At 41.3% G+C, this 18,455-nt stretch overlaps 3 protein-coding genes across 3 annotated transcripts in view; 2 read left to right on the top strand and 1 right to left on the bottom strand.

Annotated features, from left to right (window-relative positions):
- Window positions 1–130: 130 nt before the first annotated feature.
- Window positions 131–2,344, bottom strand: arl1 (ADP-ribosylation factor-like 1). Its single transcript, XM_049010614.1, has 6 exons — window positions 2,189–2,344; window positions 1,568–1,705; window positions 1,261–1,342; window positions 1,015–1,126; window positions 728–906; window positions 131–610 (listed from the first exon to the last, which is right to left on the bottom strand). Exons 1-6 carry the CDS (start codon window positions 2,190–2,192, stop codon window positions 580–582), a joined length of 546 nt encoding a protein of 181 aa, XP_048866571.1. The 5' UTR covers window positions 2,193–2,344; the 3' UTR covers window positions 131–579.
- Window positions 2,345–2,544: 200 nt separating this feature from the next.
- On the top strand, window positions 2,545–11,328 carry spic (Spi-C transcription factor (Spi-1/PU.1 related)). Its single transcript, XM_049022765.1, has 6 exons — window positions 2,545–2,680; window positions 2,927–2,991; window positions 9,345–9,435; window positions 9,749–9,870; window positions 10,001–10,106; window positions 10,193–11,328. The coding sequence occupies exons 1-6, from the start codon at window positions 2,545–2,547 to the stop codon at window positions 10,660–10,662; spliced, it is 990 nt and encodes a 329-aa protein (XP_048878722.1). The 3' UTR covers window positions 10,663–11,328.
- Window positions 11,329–17,373: 6,045 nt separating this feature from the next.
- The window catches only part of mybpc1 (myosin binding protein C1), a 33,747-nt gene continuing 32,665 nt past the window's right edge, over window positions 17,374–18,455 (top strand). Inside the window, 1 exon segment of the mRNA XM_049022561.1 lies at window positions 17,374–17,570. Coding sequence (XP_048878518.1) covers window positions 17,549–17,570 — 22 coding nt within the window. The 5' untranslated portion in view covers window positions 17,374–17,548.

Here is an 18,455-nt window from a genome sequence, read left to right as displayed (position 1 = left end):
TGTAAGATTAACTGCACTGAGTGCTATGTACTAAAATTGGACAAATGTGAAGCTATGAAATCTCCTGGTAGACACAATACAACACACACCTGAGTCCAGGATTGAATACCGAACAATAAAACAGGCAGTGTTTTGAAACTGAATAACCCTTTTGATTTATTCAGTGTGAATTCATGTAAATTTACGAGTCCATTTTAAAGCCGATTAAATAAATATGCAGAAAAGGTGTGGAAGACCATTCAAAAACAGTTAGTGTCAACTAAAACATAGCAAAACTGCAGTCCAAAGACCTCAGTGCAAAGAATGAAATCTGACCACACAACTCAATAAATCTTGCACATGGAAATTAAAAAGGAATCAGTACCCATACAAAAGACTAGCACATGGAGTGCCAGGACAGCTGTTTAACCTGGAGACTGTGTGCACCTCCCAACACCTTGCTATTGTAATGTCCTTCCCTCTGCAACAGGAGCTGCAACTTCTTCCCTGGGTTGGAATAGAGGAGTGCTGGGTGTAACTGAGGAGTATTTACACAGGGTGTGGGGGCGGGGGACGAGTAACGGAAGGTCACTGCTGACATCACTGCCTGCTCTTCAACGATTCCACAAGCCTACGGGAGGAGAAAACACAAGTCCTCTATCTTTAACAATACGCTTAATGAGGTTATAAATTATACATTCAGCAGAGTTATTTTTAAGAGGACTGTTCCATGTCGGCCTTCACTCACCACTCCATGGCCTCATCCAGTCCTGTACCCTTGGTTGCCGACGTTTTGAAGATCTGCCACTTCCTGTCCTTGAGTGCTGGGAGTCCTAGGGAGTTTGCCACCTCTGTAGGTGTCATCGCCTGTTCCATGTCTTGCTTGTTAGCAAACACTACCAGGATTGCCTTCTTCAGTTCCTCTTCCTGCGTGGGGCAGAGGCCAAAAATTAATCTGTCAACAATGTCTCCAGACTGCCGTATCAAGACTCTGATCCCGCCACCATCCTGTTATCCGGTGTCCTGTTCTCTTACCTCCAACATTGCCACCAACTCTGACTTGGAAATTCCCATCCTGTCCCGGTCACTGCTGTCCACCACGTAGATCACAGCATCCGTGTTGGAGTAATAACACCGCCAGTATGGCCTTAGGAGGCAAGGTGACAGTAAGAATGAAAGTCACTGTAAAAAGCTCCATCTACATACTTCATGACACCACAACATCCATTGTGACTTGCCAGCACTGGGAGGCCATGTGGCATGGTGGACTCTCATTCGTACCTGATACTGGTCTGACCCCCGAGATCCCACACTTGAAATTTCAGATTCTTGTATGTCACAGTCTCCACGTTGAAACCAATAGCTGGAAACAGATGGGTCCGACTGAGTTCAATGCCAGTCTTGCAACATTACTATCCTGTACTGCCCATGTTTTATAGAATCACACCGCTGGCAGAAACACTTGCATTTGATTGCTTTAGTGGGATTTATCTGGTAAAAGTTATAAATGATACACAGCACGTACAAGTTAAAGAACTAGAGGTAGTCTAACTTCTTGAGGTCGTCAAGTTTCAATAAATATACGTACTAGGAATGGTGGTGACGACTTCTCCGACCTGAAGCCTGTAAAGAATGGTGGTCTTCCCGGCGCCGTCCAGTCCCAGGATCAAGATCCTCATCTCTCTGGAGCCAAAGAGGCCGGAGAAGAGACTGGAAAAAAACCCGCCTGTGGAGAGGGACCATGAGAGTTATGATCCAGAGGACTTCAGGGAACTAACAGTCGCACCTTTTTCGTCGCCTTTGATTAAGCTGATTAATAAATTCACTTAATTGCGAAGCAGCATGTGATCCTCATGGTTTGATTGTAGCAGCTAAACAAACGATATTATGATGAGGAAAGTAATGCTCGTACGCCGACGCACTACACCTAGTCAGCCTGACAAGCAGCTAACCTGAAGACGAGAATGTGCGGCGAGGCACGTCAGTTGAGCTCCGAACAAGGCAGACCGACAGTACTGAACTGCCTCAAAATAACGCCAAGGTTTAGCTAACGCCATGGCTGCTGAGAGGCTTGTTTATTTCCTGTTAAAACCGGATCGCTGAATTGAAGAGGAAACAAAACATCAGCAAAAAGAAATGATAAAAGGCTGCAGTCTTAAACTGTCCGCTATGTACTTTGAAGCATTATTTATGAATTTCAAAATCGTACCCATATTTTCCCGAGCCTGATTCCTTCTTCAACCTGGCAGTGCACTCCACTCGGAAATACAGTGACGTGTCCTGGAATTCAAGGTAAATATATTTTTTTAGTTTCCAGTTTAAACCGTCGCGAAATACTGCCAAAAGTATTAAGCGCTATTTGATAAACTGCTGGATTAAAAAAAACACATATAAATGAATTATATTTTTTCAACTAATTATGGGCCTGTAGTTGTTTGAAAAACAAAAGTTGAATCGTAACGAATGTGCTTCTCTCTGGTATTTAACTTTTACTTCCGCGTACGATGAATGGAATGACGCTGTATATGTCACGTGACTGTTACCGTAATAATAAAAAATTTGCAAATGTTTTTTGCGGTCTGCCTCAGCCACGCTATATGCGATGGACACTGCAACTGTAATGTTACGTTTGCCGTACTTTCGGCAGTAAAGATCGCCACACTGCTCCCCTCAAACATTTTAGAAGCCCTACTTAAACTCAGTATGATCATTTAACTCCTCTCTGATATTCACTGTAAACTGTGTCCTTTACATGATTTGTTATCAGCTACAGTAACTGAAATTCTGTTCCTTAAGGAAGCATCAAGTACCCCACATACCCAATAACTTCCCACCTTTCGCTAGTTCATTCTGGTTAATAGCGCAAAATAGCTATTTTTCTGAATTCACTTCCCAGCGTATTTACGTGTACATTTCGCTGTATAGCTGGTGCTTTTATCCAAAACAGGGAGCCTCCTAGCTGGTGACCCATGTAGTGGACAGTTAACTGCGACTAAGGGATGGATACTGCGGGTAAGGAATGTTTCATTTCGTTTTCTAAAGAAGAAAAGCCAATGAAATAATCAAAATAAAACTTCAAAAGTTGCTTATGAATTTTTCCAGTAAAGTAACAATGCATGGGTGATTTACAGTGGATGATTATCAGTTATTCCAGGAATCCAAGGACCCAGATTCAAATCTCCGCACAGACTATCAGAGGAAAATGTTGATTATGATCAAGGAGGGCAGTTAGACCCTGACGCGAAGCTGAAGGATGCTGCTGCATGTCTCATGAGAGACAATTTAAATTTATGGATGAAATATGCATATAGATATAACTGTGCTTCACTTTGAATGGAGTTGGCAGTGACAGATATAAGGCACAGTTAGTGGTTTATTATTATTATTATTATTATTATTAGTAGTAGTATATTGTTATTCCTGTAGTGTTATTGTCTGGCAGGTAACCTTAAAAAGCATTCCATGTCAAATACAAGTTACTAAGGTTAACAAAAGTTAACATATTTTTAAATGCAGTTGTTTGGCAGCCAGCCAGATTTTATCGTAGGGCAATTCTTTTATTTCTAAAAGGGAAAAGTGAGCTGTTGGGTTAGGGTTCTCGATCTATGGGCCTGCTGAGTCACACGATAGTCATTTTGCTGCAACAGCTCATCGTTGTTGGCATCGATTATAGTAACTGCTTTTTTTAAGCATTGTCTCATTTAATGTTAATATTACTGTTGTTTTGTCCATTTAATATGGAGTGAATTTGTTTTATCAGCATAAGTAGCTGGATGATGATAAAGAAAAGCACATTAGGTTAAGAACTTTCCTCAAAGTTTTCAAAAATAGAGCCCAGCTAAGGCAAAAGGTAATCTTCAAGAGAACTGGTAACTGTCAGCTTACTGATCTGTGTTTTGAATCACCATGGCACCTACCTTCCCTGTCTTTGGTAACAAACAAAGGACGTTTCACTAAACTGTGATGATTTTCATGTGGCAAGAGAAATGAGTGATATTCCATTTTATTATGACGCAGCTACATACGTTTTATAAAATGCTGCAATTTAAAATGCTGTAATTGGGGGGGAAAAGCACACACATTTGGACATATATGCACGTACAGTACTGTGCAAGAGTCTTAGGCAGTCAAAGAAAATGATCTTTATATGATTTTCATGTTGGTGTAAAACTATGATGTCTGTCAAAGTGTGTCAGTTTAGACATTTTAGATCCTCTGCTCAAGTTACCCCAGTATTTGCAGTGACCATCAAACATATCCATGCATTTGTTGACTTGACCAGTAGCACATGTTGTTTGATTAATCAATACCTCACTGAGTCATTCAATACATTTTTATTAATTAATAATTTAGTTAATTGAGTTGGTGGTGAAATTTAATGAATACACAGAATGGTTGAGGTGCCCCCGAGGAGAAGTTTGGAAACCGAAGTGGTCTTCATCTTACCATCCATCTAGATATCAGCGACTTTTTATTTTTTATCATGTTAATGTTAATTTGCACATATTGTGATTGTGTCCTTTTATCTGAGCTAATGTACACTTACTTTGCAGATAAATTGATGTAAACATTTTATTTGATTGCCTCCATGTTTTGCACGGTACTGTATATATAACAGAGTCATATAACGCTTGCAAAAATAATAGGTGAACTGTTTATGTATATAAGAATTATGCTTGTTCTAATTGTCCCATCTTTTCACACCTGTGGGCCAGTGCAAGTGGAAGTGTGAAAGTGATGTGTGTCGATTACGAGATAATTAGCGTATGAGGAAATGGTTCTCCACCTGCGGCAGGGAGCGGAGGGTGATCCCCGGGGGGTGGGGGGGGGGGGTGCCTCATTCGGCCTGGACGCCTGATGAGCGACCGACACAAAAGGACACAGGCGGCCGGTGCAACGGCGTTGGTTGTGAAATCTGTTAACATGCCGCTCGGACTCTGGGTGGCACAGATATCATACACGACATTGTCAGAGAGATTATTTAGCTCTGGGCACTTCTTTATTTTCACTCGGCACTGGGGGAACAAAGAAGTGGAGTTTGGGGGGGGGCAGATATTTTGTGGTTATAGGGCTCTTCCTGTATTACTGTTGATACTACTTGTCCTTTTGAAAAGGGCTGCAGAGAAGAGGAAGGAAAGAGCTTTTGTTCCATGAGATAAAATCCACTCCCACCTGGTTTACTGGAAATTGTAAACATAAAACTTTGTCTTGGTCACATGACTGTCCTTTGTATGTGTAGCCTCTGTATTGGACGCTGTTTTGGGCCCCTTATATCCTCTGTATCATGTCTTCTACTCATTTTCTGCATCGGTAATATTGAAATGCAGGCTACAGCAATGTATATAAATGTGTTTAAAGCATGCTAACGGTGTTAAATTGCAGAAAGCATAAACCTATGGATTGTAGAGCAAAGATGATGGATAGAAAGTATTCCGGTTGGGCAAATTCGCATTTGTGAACTGTCCAACTGCTGAATTGTTGTTATTCTGTGAGAAGCTGCAATCCACATGTTCCAGGGTACAGATTCCTTTTCTCCATGCCTGAATTATGCCACTAGTCAGCCAAGAGCCAAACACCTTGTTGAGTATGAAGCATTTAATATGCTCTCTCATCTCCACTCATCCCTACATTCTCCTTTTTTATTACACCATTGTGCCGCAGATGTAACAAGTCATTTGGACACGACTTACGTATATGAGTAACATCCGGTTAAATGGCATTTTGACTTCAAGAGCAGATTCAAGACAAACTCTCACAAATGCATACAGTCTGTCACCCGTTGCACGCAGGAGTTAAATGCCAGTAGCACGTCTACTGTTGCATCAGCTTCTCCTGCATGGTCATGGTAATCTCTGCATTTCCAGCCTTGGGGCACCGCGGACCTTAATCTCTCCATCTTGTTGGCCAGGTGGCAAATCTCTACCTCTCTCACTCTGAAAGGGGAAGTGATGGAACCTGTCAGTTTATATTTAAAAATTTTATTACCAGCATGTTGTGAGGGCTTTTCTCAAAAAGTTGCTGTTTGTTTGGGTGGCAGAACCTTCCCTGATGCACGTGCGCTTTTTATATACCCTAGAAGAATGTTATCCTGACCCTTTAATTATTCAGCATGCAATTTTAAAAGCTTAAATGTTGTTTTGATGTCAACGGAATCTTTGATTGCAAAATACTCAAGGAAGACATGCATTTTGTGATTACTTTGAAATTCTTGACCAACTCTACATTTACATGTAGTTTACTTAGCAGACACTAAGAAGCGAGGCAAATAGCACATTATAAACATTCACTACCAGTCAAAGTTTCTTACACATCACAGGTTTTTACCTCTTTTCCATTTATTTCATAATCTGCAGATTTTTTATTTTTGTCGAGTATTGCAAAGTTGAGTGAACAATTATAAATTAAAATGTGTCAAATAAAACAAGTTTCCTTTATAACTTGGAAAGAGTATGTATCAGTGCACGTCTGACATCCTATTAACTGGTTGTGTCCTGATGGCAGAGTTAAATTCTAAGTTGTCCTTTAACTTTAAATGCACTAGTTAACTGTTTCATCCCATGAAACAGAGCAGTATTTTAATGTCCCTTGTAGAAAGAATGCCTCAGATTTTCTCTGCTGTTATAACTGCTAAAGGAGGTTACCGTGATGAATCAAAGATATGACATTTTCTTGCTAATAAAGTTACTCAACTGGTGAACATGCTGTGAATTTGTTAGCAAAGAATACTGAGTGTATTTTTAGCAAATGTAGAAAATCCCAGTGTGTGCAAATATGATTGACCGGTAGTGTGCGTGTAGTCAAGGAGTCAACTGGGCAAAAGTGCAGCTCGGCTGAGCTTCCAGTGAATACCGAGGTACAAGTGTAAGCGGAGAGGGAGCCGGAGTTACACAACTGCTGCTTAACTAAGCAAGAACCTAATAAGACTGTTCAAGGACCAGAAGTGCAAGAAGCAAAAGAATTATCAGGCCTCTAGAGGAATTCAGGGAATAGTTGGGTCTTGAGTCTTGAGGTGGAAAGGGAGTCTGATGACTAGACGTGGTTCAGAAGCTCATTCCACCATCGAGGAACCACAGAAGAGAATTGGCTGGACTGACATGCCTCTAGGATGTGCCTGAATGACAGACTGCCTTTATTTCATTATAATAGTCTTGAGAAGCTCGAGTGATAGACAGAAGAAGCCTATCTCAACACTGTGTGAGTGAGAGGTGAGCATCACCTCCGAAGACTCTTTGGGGCACTTTCACGTTCTGTTGGTTGGTCATCCGTGGAGAAGGATGGTCCATGTGTCACAGGAAGTAATGATAAAAAGGTGTATTTGAAGCTCTTAAATGATCTGATGGAAAGATATCTATCCATTCATCAACTCTACCCCCTTGTACTATGAAGGGTCACGGGGCTCCAGAGGCTACCCTGGAAGCTACGGGCGCAAGACAGGGAATTACTCAGAACGAGGCACCAACCCATCACATGACACAAACTCCATTCGCGTGGACAATTTGAGAACTTCACCATGTCTTGCAAGGATATGTACAAAATTCAGCACCATGCAAAAGTCATAGGCAGCCAAATGATCCTTATGTTGGGGTAACATTATGCTATTATGCCTGTCAAAGTGTGTTAGCTTAGCCATTCCAGAACCTCTGCTAAAACCACCCCAGTATTTTCAGCAACTGTACAATACACCCATTTATTTTTTGACTCGACTACTAGCATGCCCGGTATAGCTAATCAATATGTCATTGACTTTTTAAACTAATTATGTTAAATAAGTGAGCTGGTGGTGAAATGTAATAAATACACGGAATGGCGGAGGTGCCCCTGAGGAGAGGTTTGGGAACCAAAGCGGTGTTCATCTAGCCAGCCACCAAGGTATCAGTAACTTTCTGGAGAACTGAAGAAATTTTTACTAGTTTTTATACTGTTACTCTTAATTTGTGTTCTAATGTTAAATTATGTTTTCATATTTCTGAAACGTCTCACGTCTGTCCGTGCCGTTCCACAATAATGATCAGAACTGACCCAAATTGCCATGGCTGGCTGCAGTTTTTTAGCAGCTTTGAGACCAGGACCTGCACCTGAACGGCAGTGGGGGTACATGGAAAGCAAAGCAGAAAAGCAGATAAGTCGCTCAATAGTTCGGATGTTACCCTTGATAAACGGCACTGAGCTGGGATGATGAAGTACGGACAAGATCAAAACATCTGTCTAGGTGCAGATGGCTATGAACTACTATCAAATTTACATTTCAAAGGTTGCAGGTTCAAATCCAAATCCTGTCATACACTTCAAATTGCCCCAGAAAGACACTTTACTAGTATAAATGCAATATACAGCTGTAAATATACATATGCAGTATGATCTGCATGTGTAACACATCCGATAAATGTCAGTCAGCTTTTCCTTAGTGTGGCATGCATCGTAATAAAGAAGTTTTATGCACAATTTATATATGGAGTGTAAAGAAATGAAAAAGAACATTGTCCATGTTACACAACCCTCATATGGTGCATTAAGTGTGTTTTATAATCATCTGTTGCAAAAATGGACAAAAAAAAATCCCCATGACCCTGATAAGCAATTCATTGATGGATGGATGAATGGACAGAGAGCATTACTGTTAAACTTTCCCAATTTTGCTATAGAATTGATTTTTTGCAGTTATTATCCATCCACAAGGTAATTTGCTGAAAGTTTCCATACTAATTGTGAACAGGATCCGAGCCACTACTTCACTGCAGTCCTGTGACCCAAATGGCATCTCTGGACAGAATATCCCAGAAGACACTGGGCTGTGCATTAGCACAGGTTACAGTGGACGGTGTTGGGGCGGCCCGGCCAGAATGATGGCCGCGTGAACAGGCTGACGGTGGGAGGAATAACTGATCTTCATTTACAAAAAGAGAAGTTGCAGAAAGGGCTCTGATCGTGCCGTGAGGAGGTGACGTTGACATATTTAAAACGGACCGTGTATTTATCTGATACATCATTCATTTGGGGGGGATGGAGGTTATCATATATATATAAGCCAGCATCCTCTCTGGCCCAACATCAGTTAATCGTCAGGCGCCAACAATGGTGAGTTATTGCTCTGTATCACTAAACAGCCATCGCACTAACTTAAATTAAAAAGTCTATCAGACTATTGACAGCAATAGGCAATATTGGGGCTTTAAACCTGAGCATTTATGCATGTATATATAAGTCAGAATTACTAATTAAGGTTCATCAGTGGTTTCACTTTATACGTCATATTAGAATATCAGGTCTCAGCTTTTTGGAAGCCGCTCTGTGCTGAGTTACACTGCTGTTTGTCTTCTAATTGAATTATTGATGGATCATGCAACGGACTTGCCGGTTCCTTTCAGAATGATCTGGACCAGGATCACTTTAACCAGGAGTTCCAGGATGCCATAGATGTCATCCAGCGGCACTCCAGCGAGCTGCAGTTTGAGCCAGGTATGGGTTTGTCCGGCGACAGAGCCAGCTAAGCACGCAGTCCGGAGCAGACGGACAACCACGGCTTTGCCCGTGTTTTGCCAAATCACAGTCTTTATTCTCGTTTTTCTGTGAACCTATTGCACCCTGTAAATTCTCACCTTCCCTGTAACCTGACTCCGATCCTCTAATCACCCTCCACTTCTGTCATAATTATAAAGCCGCTTTTTTTTTGTGACAGAATTTATCCTTTTCTTATCATTTGATAGTGTGAAGCTTGCTGTTATTGAAGCGTGCAGATTAACCAACGCGCATCTTCTTTCCCCACGTCCAGAGTACAAATACTTTGAGACGCTGGGAGCTCAGGGTTCAGCCAGACAGCCTGGTGGTCCCTGCTACCCCCTGAATCCCGGCCCCAGCGCACCAGGGTCCGCGTACGACTGGAGAGAGCAGCTTGTGAGTGTTCACACTTCATGCTACAGCTTCCAGAACAGCCAGCTTACCTCTGTTCTTCTTTATGTGATTGTGTTGTTTTTAAAAATAAACGTGAAATGTTAACGTGTGATTTGACTGTTCTCTCTCCTAGCCCCAGCCCTGGGACTGCACTGTTCCGGAGACCTCCAATTCTTCTTCCACACCCTGTGAAGCCCCTCAGATTTACCCAGTGTTTCCCTCACAGCGGAATGGGAAAGGTGGGTTGATATAATGATTTTTGGTGAGGGAAGGATTTTTTTTATATGACTGAACCAGTAGGTTTTGGGATCTGTGACCCCAACAGGTCGGAAGAAGCTTCGACTTTATGAATACCTGCACGAGGCTCTGCATGATGCCAGCATGGCCGACTCCATCCAGTGGGCTGACCGGAGCAACGGCACTTTCCACTTTGTGTCGAAGAACAAGGAGAGGCTAGCGGAGAGCTGGGGCAAGCGCAAGGGCAACCGCAAGACCATGACCTACCAGAAGATGGCGCGCGCCCTGCGGAACTACAGCCGCACCGGCGAGATTGTCAAGATCCGCCGCAAGCTCACCTACCAGTTCAACCCCCTGATCTTGCAGCGATTGAGCTCGGGCCACACGCAGTGCCACGCCCCTGGCCACGCCCCCGCTCATCCCCCACGAGATGTGTCTCACCACCAGTGCGCCCCCACTGAGCAGGTCTACTATGATGCTCTGCCACCAGACTGGCACAGCTGGTATGGACACTATCCCTGTGACAATGACTATGATGTCACGCTCAGGCTGAGCTAAAGTGGTCAAAACATAGAAATGCTGAACGCCTAGTAAGAACAATACTAACCATGTAAATTTCTCTGAGAAAACAATGCCTTAAATGGTGAACTATTACTGAAGCCGTAATCCGAGGTTCTTTGTTCTCCAGTCCCTATTTCTGTGCTCACTGCAGACCAATGCTCATGTCTATCCATGCTCCACTCGAAATGTCCCTCTTTTATCAGGCTATAATTTAATTTCTCCTGTCCTTCATAAATGATATGTTTTGATGTATAGTGTGTTGCAATGGCTTCCTGTAACGCTGTGACCTTCCCGATATTCACCGCAGTGGCAAAATCCTACCAAAGCTTTGTAAATACAGGTTAATTTTGTGTCTTATTATTTTGCAAGAATAAAAGCTCTTTGGTTTGTATCTTGGGGACATGTGGCACTTTGATAAACTCTAACTCTATTTTATTATCATTTTTTATTAGTCAGTTATCATTGTTCTCTTTGTTATTTGCCTCCAAGGCAATATAAGCTTCTCGCGTTTAGGAAAGCCAGAGAACGTGCTGTCGCTCTATAAATGCGGAGATTTCTGTGTTTTTTTTCCCCCTGTTTGTCTTTTGAGGATGTACTCCATATTTTTGAATCTATGAATAGAATGTATTTTTGGAGAAAAATAATAAAATGATTTACACTAAATGTGTGTCTTGGCTAGTTCACTTCTGAAATTTAATCTGGTTTTGGTTTTGTTGGTTCTGTGGAATTCATTTAATTGTTGCTTGCTTTTGAAGATGTTGTCCTGTACATGCATGATTGCATCCGTTAATCAGATTACACATATCATAAATTCAGTTCAATTCAATTCAAGAAGTGTATTTGTCACATGTACAGTTATACACATATGACTTGCAGTGAAATGTAACCTTGAATATCTCCTGAGGTATAGTAAAAATATAATAGCATAAGTTTAACAGATAGGTAACAAATAAACAATATGTACTTCAATTAAGATTTAAAGTGGCATTGTCCTATGCTAGAACAGATGCGAATATGGCATTCCGATGAGACATATTTAGGACAGCAATGATTGTAATGTTGATAATAATGGTAAATCGCAAGCAGAATGTGCGTAAGAATTATCCTGGAATACACACATTTTCTGTGAATCATTGTTTTTCTCCAAAAATACATTCTATTCATAGATTCAAACCATGCAGATTAGGTCCTCAAAATACAAACTGGGTAAAATAAACATGAAGGTCGTCGGTTTGAGCCTGACCTCAGCCCATCTGTGGGTCGTTGAGTAAGACCCTTAACAGGTGGCTCCCCTTCGCAGCCAGCTTGTTCTCACTAACAGAGAGTAACTTAGGGGGAGGTGTAAATTGAATTTCCCCATGGGGATCAATAAAGTATCAATTATTATTATTATTTAGAAATGCATGCACTGTGTAGACATCATTAAACAGTTTATGCAGCGGTCTTTTGTTTCCTTTGGCCAGTAGAGGTCAGTAAAACGCCGCTTAAATTAAAGTTTAGCTTAATACACACAGTGCGATAGGCTGGCGGTACTGCTGTCTGACACAGGCCACACAGTACAGGAAAAACACGGAAAACTCGCACATTTACAACAGGGACGGGATTCAAACCCACAACCCCCAGAGACGTGAGAATATATTGCTGTCGTCAAGCCAATTTGCCGCCAGCTAAGAAAAAGAGAAGCCGTGGCGCTGAGTTAATGTTTAATATTTAAACATATATGAAGTTAAGTTAACCTCATCACAATTCTGTCATTAAAAACGTTCTAACTTACTTCCAGTAAAAATTATTAAAGCCGGAAAACTGAATATCGAATACGAGGCTAACTTAACCGCAGTCAAGCTGGGAACGTTTTATACTTTACTTTTAAGTTACTAAAAATGTAATGCTGCTCTTATTAACAGTTATATTAATTATTAATAATTAATATTAATTATTCGTGTATTTTTCCAAATATTTTCCCCCATAGCCATCCTCACATTTTCATAATTGTAAATTTGATGTATATAAAGTCGCTCGAAAAAACGAAACGTTCTTTACAAGTATAAATAAATAGCTTCTTAACCAACCTGAAAGTTAAAAAACTAAGGTAAAAGTAATGAAAACAGAAATATATTTCCGCTTAACAGACGGAAAGGTACCACCATAAACTCTTTTTAGTTACCTGTTAAGCAGGTTTAGCTCATTGGTCATTAACAATATGAAAAGTATTATTTAATAATGTTAGATTGTGAATTAGGAAACAATTTTGGTTTTAAGTTGGGGAAGATGATGGCGCAGGAGGTAATGTTATCATTCGGCAGCTGGTTAGTTGCAGGTTCGAGCCTTGGTTCCTCTTGACCCCATCAAAGTGTCCTTGAGCAGGACACTGAACCCCAAGTTGCTCCCGGTGAGCAGTTTGGTGCCTTGCATGGCAGCCTCTGCCACCGGTGTATGAGTGGGTGAATGTGAGGCATAAAATGTAAAGCACTTTGAGTACTCGTAAGAGTAGAAAAGCGCTATATAAATGCAGTCCATTTAAGTTTCAAGTAATGGCAAAAGACTGTTGGGAAAAGGTTTTGCTGTATGTCATGCTTTTTCATTTCTGTATATTGATGCAGTATTTCTGAATAGCCTGTTTGTGCTTTGTAATAATCCTGCCGGTTTGACATCATCTTAGTAGTAAATCTGATGGTTGAGACATTTATGTTTCTGAGAACCTGGATCATTGTTGGAGTGCATTGAGCATCTGGGTGTTACTGACAGTGTCCAGGATCAGACATGTAAAATGTGCGTACGTATACTAAATGTATGGCCCCTTAGGCGCATGTCGTATATATGAGTTGGCTATTATGGCGGATCTAACGACTTGAGGGCGGATCCGCCGCTGATTCTATGCTGCTAAGTCTTTATAACCGCATGATACGTCTGTGAGAAATTTGGTGATTATTGATCACTGTTTTGATACATTAAACCACATTAAGCTTTTTCACGTTAAGCGTTTTAGGATGTCCCATCGTTCGGGTTGGCAAAAAAATACTTGTTGAATGTTTTGTAAATTTTTTAAAACATTTTTAAATTTCAAAAATGGAAAATGTCTATACCTCTGATGTTAAAAAAATAAAATAACATTCCGCTGAATTCAAGGACGGTCTTTTACTTTAATTTACTTTAAATTTAATTTTTATATATACTTTAATTTAATCTACAGTAACGTGCTGTACATAACATATACAACAATGAACTGTCAAAAATACAGTAAATTAGTGCAAAAACAGCAAAAAGTATGAAAATCTACAGTAACATACTGTACACAACAAATACAGCAATGAACTGTTGAGAATACAGTAATTTTACTGTGAAAACAACAAAAATCAGTTACAGTGCAGGAGGACCCTGTAATTCCCTGACAATTCAAAAGACGAGCTAGTCTGCGCCAACTATCTGCAGTTTGTAACATGTTTTATTTATAGAGAAAAGCCCCCAAATTGGATTTTTTGTGAGTGTGAGAGAGGGGAGGACTAAAACATGAAGAAATTTCACATCCCCAAGATAAAGTCACACAGCTGATACAAGTGGGTCCTGGATCATATGAACAGGAAAACAGTTTCTCAGGAATGGATTCTTTCTCAGGGGCCAAAATTCTGATCATGACACAGAGTCATTTTCCATCTCCTTATTTAAGAGGAGGGAGAGAAGAATCTATTTACGGTTTCATTGTCCATGCCGTCCATGTTGGGTCAGAATGGTCTGTAGAACTGATCAGGAAGAAATGGTGGTTAAAATAATGCCTTTATCGCCGAGAGTGGCGGAGGTTTGCACAAGTGCTTGTGGTTCTTAATATTTCTCGATAGATGAGTAAACACATCACATGTTGAAGTTCCAGACTAGACAAAATTTCTGAATTTGTGCAATAGCTTCTGAAAGTGACACAATGTTTCCGAGAAGTTAAATCACCATAATAGTGGTTGAAGATACTAGGCTATCTGTTCTACAGGTTCTATTGAGTGGATTTCTGCGGTTCCTTTTAACAGATAAGCTGAGTATGGTGTACTGTCCAGGCTGACGAGTTAAATACATCAATGGATGTTTTACGGTTGTTCTTACTAGAATTCCAGAATGAGACTTGGATGCTTCCAAGTTATATTGACTTTGACCTAACAATGCGCTTTCAAAACAGGAATGTACCTGTGTACTGCACAGAATGGGGTCAGCCAGCAGGGGGTGCTGCAGACCTTGGGAAAACACTCACACCCCATTTCTCTTCCCCTGCTATGACGTAACGGCTAAAACCAATCTGTGATGTGACTCATCGTCCAGCCAGAGCGCTTCAAAATGTTTTGTGGGTGCGTTGTATCTGGCCCACATGATATTACCCTAAGCCCCCCTCATCTAACTGGAGCCCACCCTGAGATATATATGGTCTAACACCGATCTCTGTGTCTGCTACCAAGAAAGGCCACATTCTTCAAACCTGGCTCTGAAGCCTCTTACATAAGCCAGATTCTCGGGGCTCCCTCCTTAAATTTGCTCTTCTTTGTGAATATTCTTTTGATCCAAAGCCCTCCACACCTAAGAGCAACGCAGAGATTATTGCGCAAAATAAAGAATTACCAGCTTTGTCGGATTATTTTATTTATCAATACAGAATTTTGCATCAACATCACAGCAAAACTGAAAGTGCTAATTCTACACTCATTACGTATTTGACTTCAGTTCATAAAAATCAATCAGTCTGGTGTATAAATATTGTTTTTGTGGTGTTATGTTCCAGTGTCAAGAACACAAATTAATGAAGATTACAATAAGCTGGAAAATTAAATTAGTCAATTTAGAAGTTGCATGAAATTTTACAATTCCTTAATCACACTCTACAAGTAATTCGTTTTTATTCTAATTCTCATTGTCCTCATATTAGCCTTGTAAGACAGCGCTTCCTAATCCGGTCCTCGGGGGCCCACAGATGGTCCGTGTTTTTGTTCCATCCCAGCTCCCTACCAGACAGTCCACTTTTTTGCTGGGAGCTGGGAAGGAGCAAAAACATGGACCGTCTGCAGGTCCCCGAGGACCGGATTGGCAAACACTGTCGTATGATATATGAGGTGTCCTGACATGTGGCATTCAACTCTTATTTGAGGTAGAGGGGTAAATCCATAATCACCGGTGTGTGAATGTTTGCTAGGGGCCTCTGTCCTGACTGTCAAGTGAATTGTCAAGAAGGCACTTATCATCCCCCACCTGTTTGCAAGCAGAGGAGAGGTACAAAGAATTACCTTATAGTAATTACAGGTCTTTAACACATCACTGCTTCCCTAGATGGCCTGTTTAGCCTCTTGATAACATGCTGAAACATCAGAACTAATCAAGCTTCTGTCTTTCAATCAGATGATTTTTGAGCCTCGTTGCCTAAGTCTTCTTCTCCAGAATGACTTACTGATCACTCGAGTGAATCCCAAGTCTTGGGATTGATTGACTGCTCACTCAAGTGCTAAAAGGTTAATTAGGAACTAAAGCAACGATGCCAATCTCAAAATTCACTATCAGTCTCTCTTTCCATGTCAGATATGTCAAATGTCAAGGTTTATGATAGCTTTCTAAGTATAGGCTATATATCTAGCTCCCAGGAATCTCTTTAGTATTTATTGCTTTGGCTCTTTCAGACTGGTGCTCATGGATGGAATCCCTCTTGGATTAAGCAGATCTGGCTCTTGGCAGGAGCTCTGCAGACTCACCCAGTAGCTCCGGTTTATTCGAGCTGCACCAGGCATCATGCATGAGCACCGCCTACAAGCCTCACTTCACTTAGAGTGCTGCCTGTCAAGTGGTTGACGATCGTCAAGGACCGCTTGCTGCATATCCGTGCATTGTGAGCTTTAAGGAGCAGTGAGTCTACTGACATGACATAAACAGTCCATTGATTTATGGTGATGGAAAGAAAGCAAAGTGATACTCAGTGTCTGTTGTATTTGCAGGCATTAAATCCTCCCCGCTTCTTGCAGTCTTTTACTGTAACCTACCTTCACACTCTGCTTGCTTCACTGGCTTTTATAGCAGTGGTGATCTTGCATCAGGGCCATTGTCTTTCTTTGCCATCAGTACGTCTATGTCCGGCTGTTTCTTCTTTATTCCTGCTTCTTCTGTGGAACTTGATGGAAACATAGTAGGCTTTTCCATGTGTTGAAAGACGCCAATGATAAAATGGGTTTTCCCGACTCAGCAATGAACCCAGTCATGTGGATGTGAGTACCTGCTTTTGCATAGAAGATTACCTCACCTAGGCAGTATGTGACACACACTGTTAGAGTCAGGTGAGTAAAGGCTGGCAGAAGCAAATTTTCAGGAATATAAGCTTCCCTGTGGTATTTACCACACTTCCCTGGATCGCCCCCCACCCCGGACACTGCACTCTCACTGCTATGGCATTACTAATCCAGCAGTACTAATGACATGTGAGTTATGTAATCCAACCTAGTTGCCCTTGTTCCCCGTCAAAGGCTCTTATGGGTGTTGCTAGGGAAGGACTTGTTGACCCAACCTGGCCTGAAGGACCGTATGTATCCCTCCTGTTTTAATCCATTGGTTTATTCTGGAGGAAGTTTTTGATGGATGTGGGCCGGTCCAAAGGAAGACTAGAGGGGTGTGATGCTGCAGCTGGGGAGAGAGTAACTTCATTGTCTAACACCTAGAGGAGGGGCCAGAACTTCTCCGTATAAAGACCAGTAGCCTGTCACCCCCTAATTTGTCACTGAGCTGCCACTCTTGTGGACTGAAGGTTCATTTCTCTCCTGTTCATCTTCCACCTAATCTTTGGTCACGCTTGTGCAAAGGGTCCCATCCCAGACCCTAACTCCGGCTCTCTTCCCTGGGGCTCGCTGGTCACGCTGGTATAACAGCATCATTCACAATGCCAGAGCCCACAACAAAAGGTAAGAGCATCCTGTTACTCATCTTCATACCAGGAAAAACTGCAGAGCGGAACATGGATGCAAGTGGGTAATAGTTTGCTGGTTGTTTTTACAAAAACACATAGATTTAGATCAGAGGTTTTTCCCGCCAGAGCTTTTGTTCTTGCTTAAGCTGCTTATTTTGAGTGGTTTTTTTTTAGTATTTTGAGTGTTTTTTTAATTTTTCTTTTTACTTTGGAATTAAGGGCTAGTTAACAGTTAGCATGACTTAATGTGGTGATGAAAGAATATTAGTCTAACCCTGAAGCATAGCATTTAGAAATGTCATTAACGTTTGCCCAGAAAAAGATAAAAAAGATATATACCACAAATTCATTTATGTAAAACCAGACTATATAGTAAATAGTGGTTTCACAAATGAATCCTTTTTTATGATTAGAGTACTGATTGAGAGATCTTGGACGTGTCTGTTGTGGACACCTTCCTGGAATTCAGAATATGACTTTGATCATGTTGTATTACTCCTGGCATGATATTGACTCATCAGACCTTTTTACCTCCAAAGAAGTGGATCACCACATCTAAGAAAGCTATATATAAAATATTTAATTGTTGACCCAGTTGATGTTATCTTACTTCATTGTTCTCTCATGTTGGGTGCAGCCATCACCCACCCACCTATACGCTTCCCATGTGGTCTCGGGTAGCACTTGCTTGCTTATTGAAGTCGCCTGCGTTAAGCAGAGTGATGATAACCTCTCCCCCCTTTTTTGGTCGCTCATTGCTCACCCGAGGGGCTGTTGATTGATTGGCCTTTGTGGGACAGAAATAGCTATGTGCAAACATGTTTATAGTTTTGCACAGTTTGTGCCACACACAGCCAGCTAGCAGATGTACACAAACAAT

Source organism: Brienomyrus brachyistius, chromosome 1, assembly GCF_023856365.1.
Source record: "Brienomyrus brachyistius isolate T26 chromosome 1, BBRACH_0.4, whole genome shotgun sequence".
Classification (NCBI taxonomy): Eukaryota; Metazoa; Chordata; class Actinopteri; order Osteoglossiformes; family Mormyridae; genus Brienomyrus; species Brienomyrus brachyistius.
Note: the sequence above shows the minus strand (reverse complement) of the source record. Positions and strands in the feature narration are given on the sequence as shown.

What these genes read in the sequence shown, in the direction of transcription:
- spic (XM_049022765.1), top strand. Translation starts at nt 2,545, where the DNA reads ATGTTTTTTGCGGTCTGCCTCAGCCACGCTATATGCGATGGACACTGC. An exon ending in AGAAGCCCTACTTAAACTCA is followed by an intron (nt 2,681 to 2,926) that starts GTATGATCATTT and finishes TATCCAAAACAG; the next exon opens with GGAGCCTCCTAGCTGGTGAC. An exon ending in CTCACAGCGGAATGGGAAAG is followed by an intron (nt 10,107 to 10,192) that starts GTGGGTTGATAT and finishes TGACCCCAACAG; the next exon opens with GTCGGAAGAAGCTTCGACTT.
- arl1 (XM_049010614.1), bottom strand. An exon ending in AGTTGGTGGCAATGTTGGAG is followed by an intron (nt 907 to 1,014) that starts GTAAGAGAACAG and finishes TGCCCCACGCAG; the next exon opens with GAAGAGGAACTGAAGAAGGC. An exon ending in CTGGATGAGGCCATGGAGTG is followed by an intron (nt 611 to 727) that starts GTGAGTGAAGGC and finishes CTCCTCCCGTAG; the next exon opens with GCTTGTGGAATCGTTGAAGA.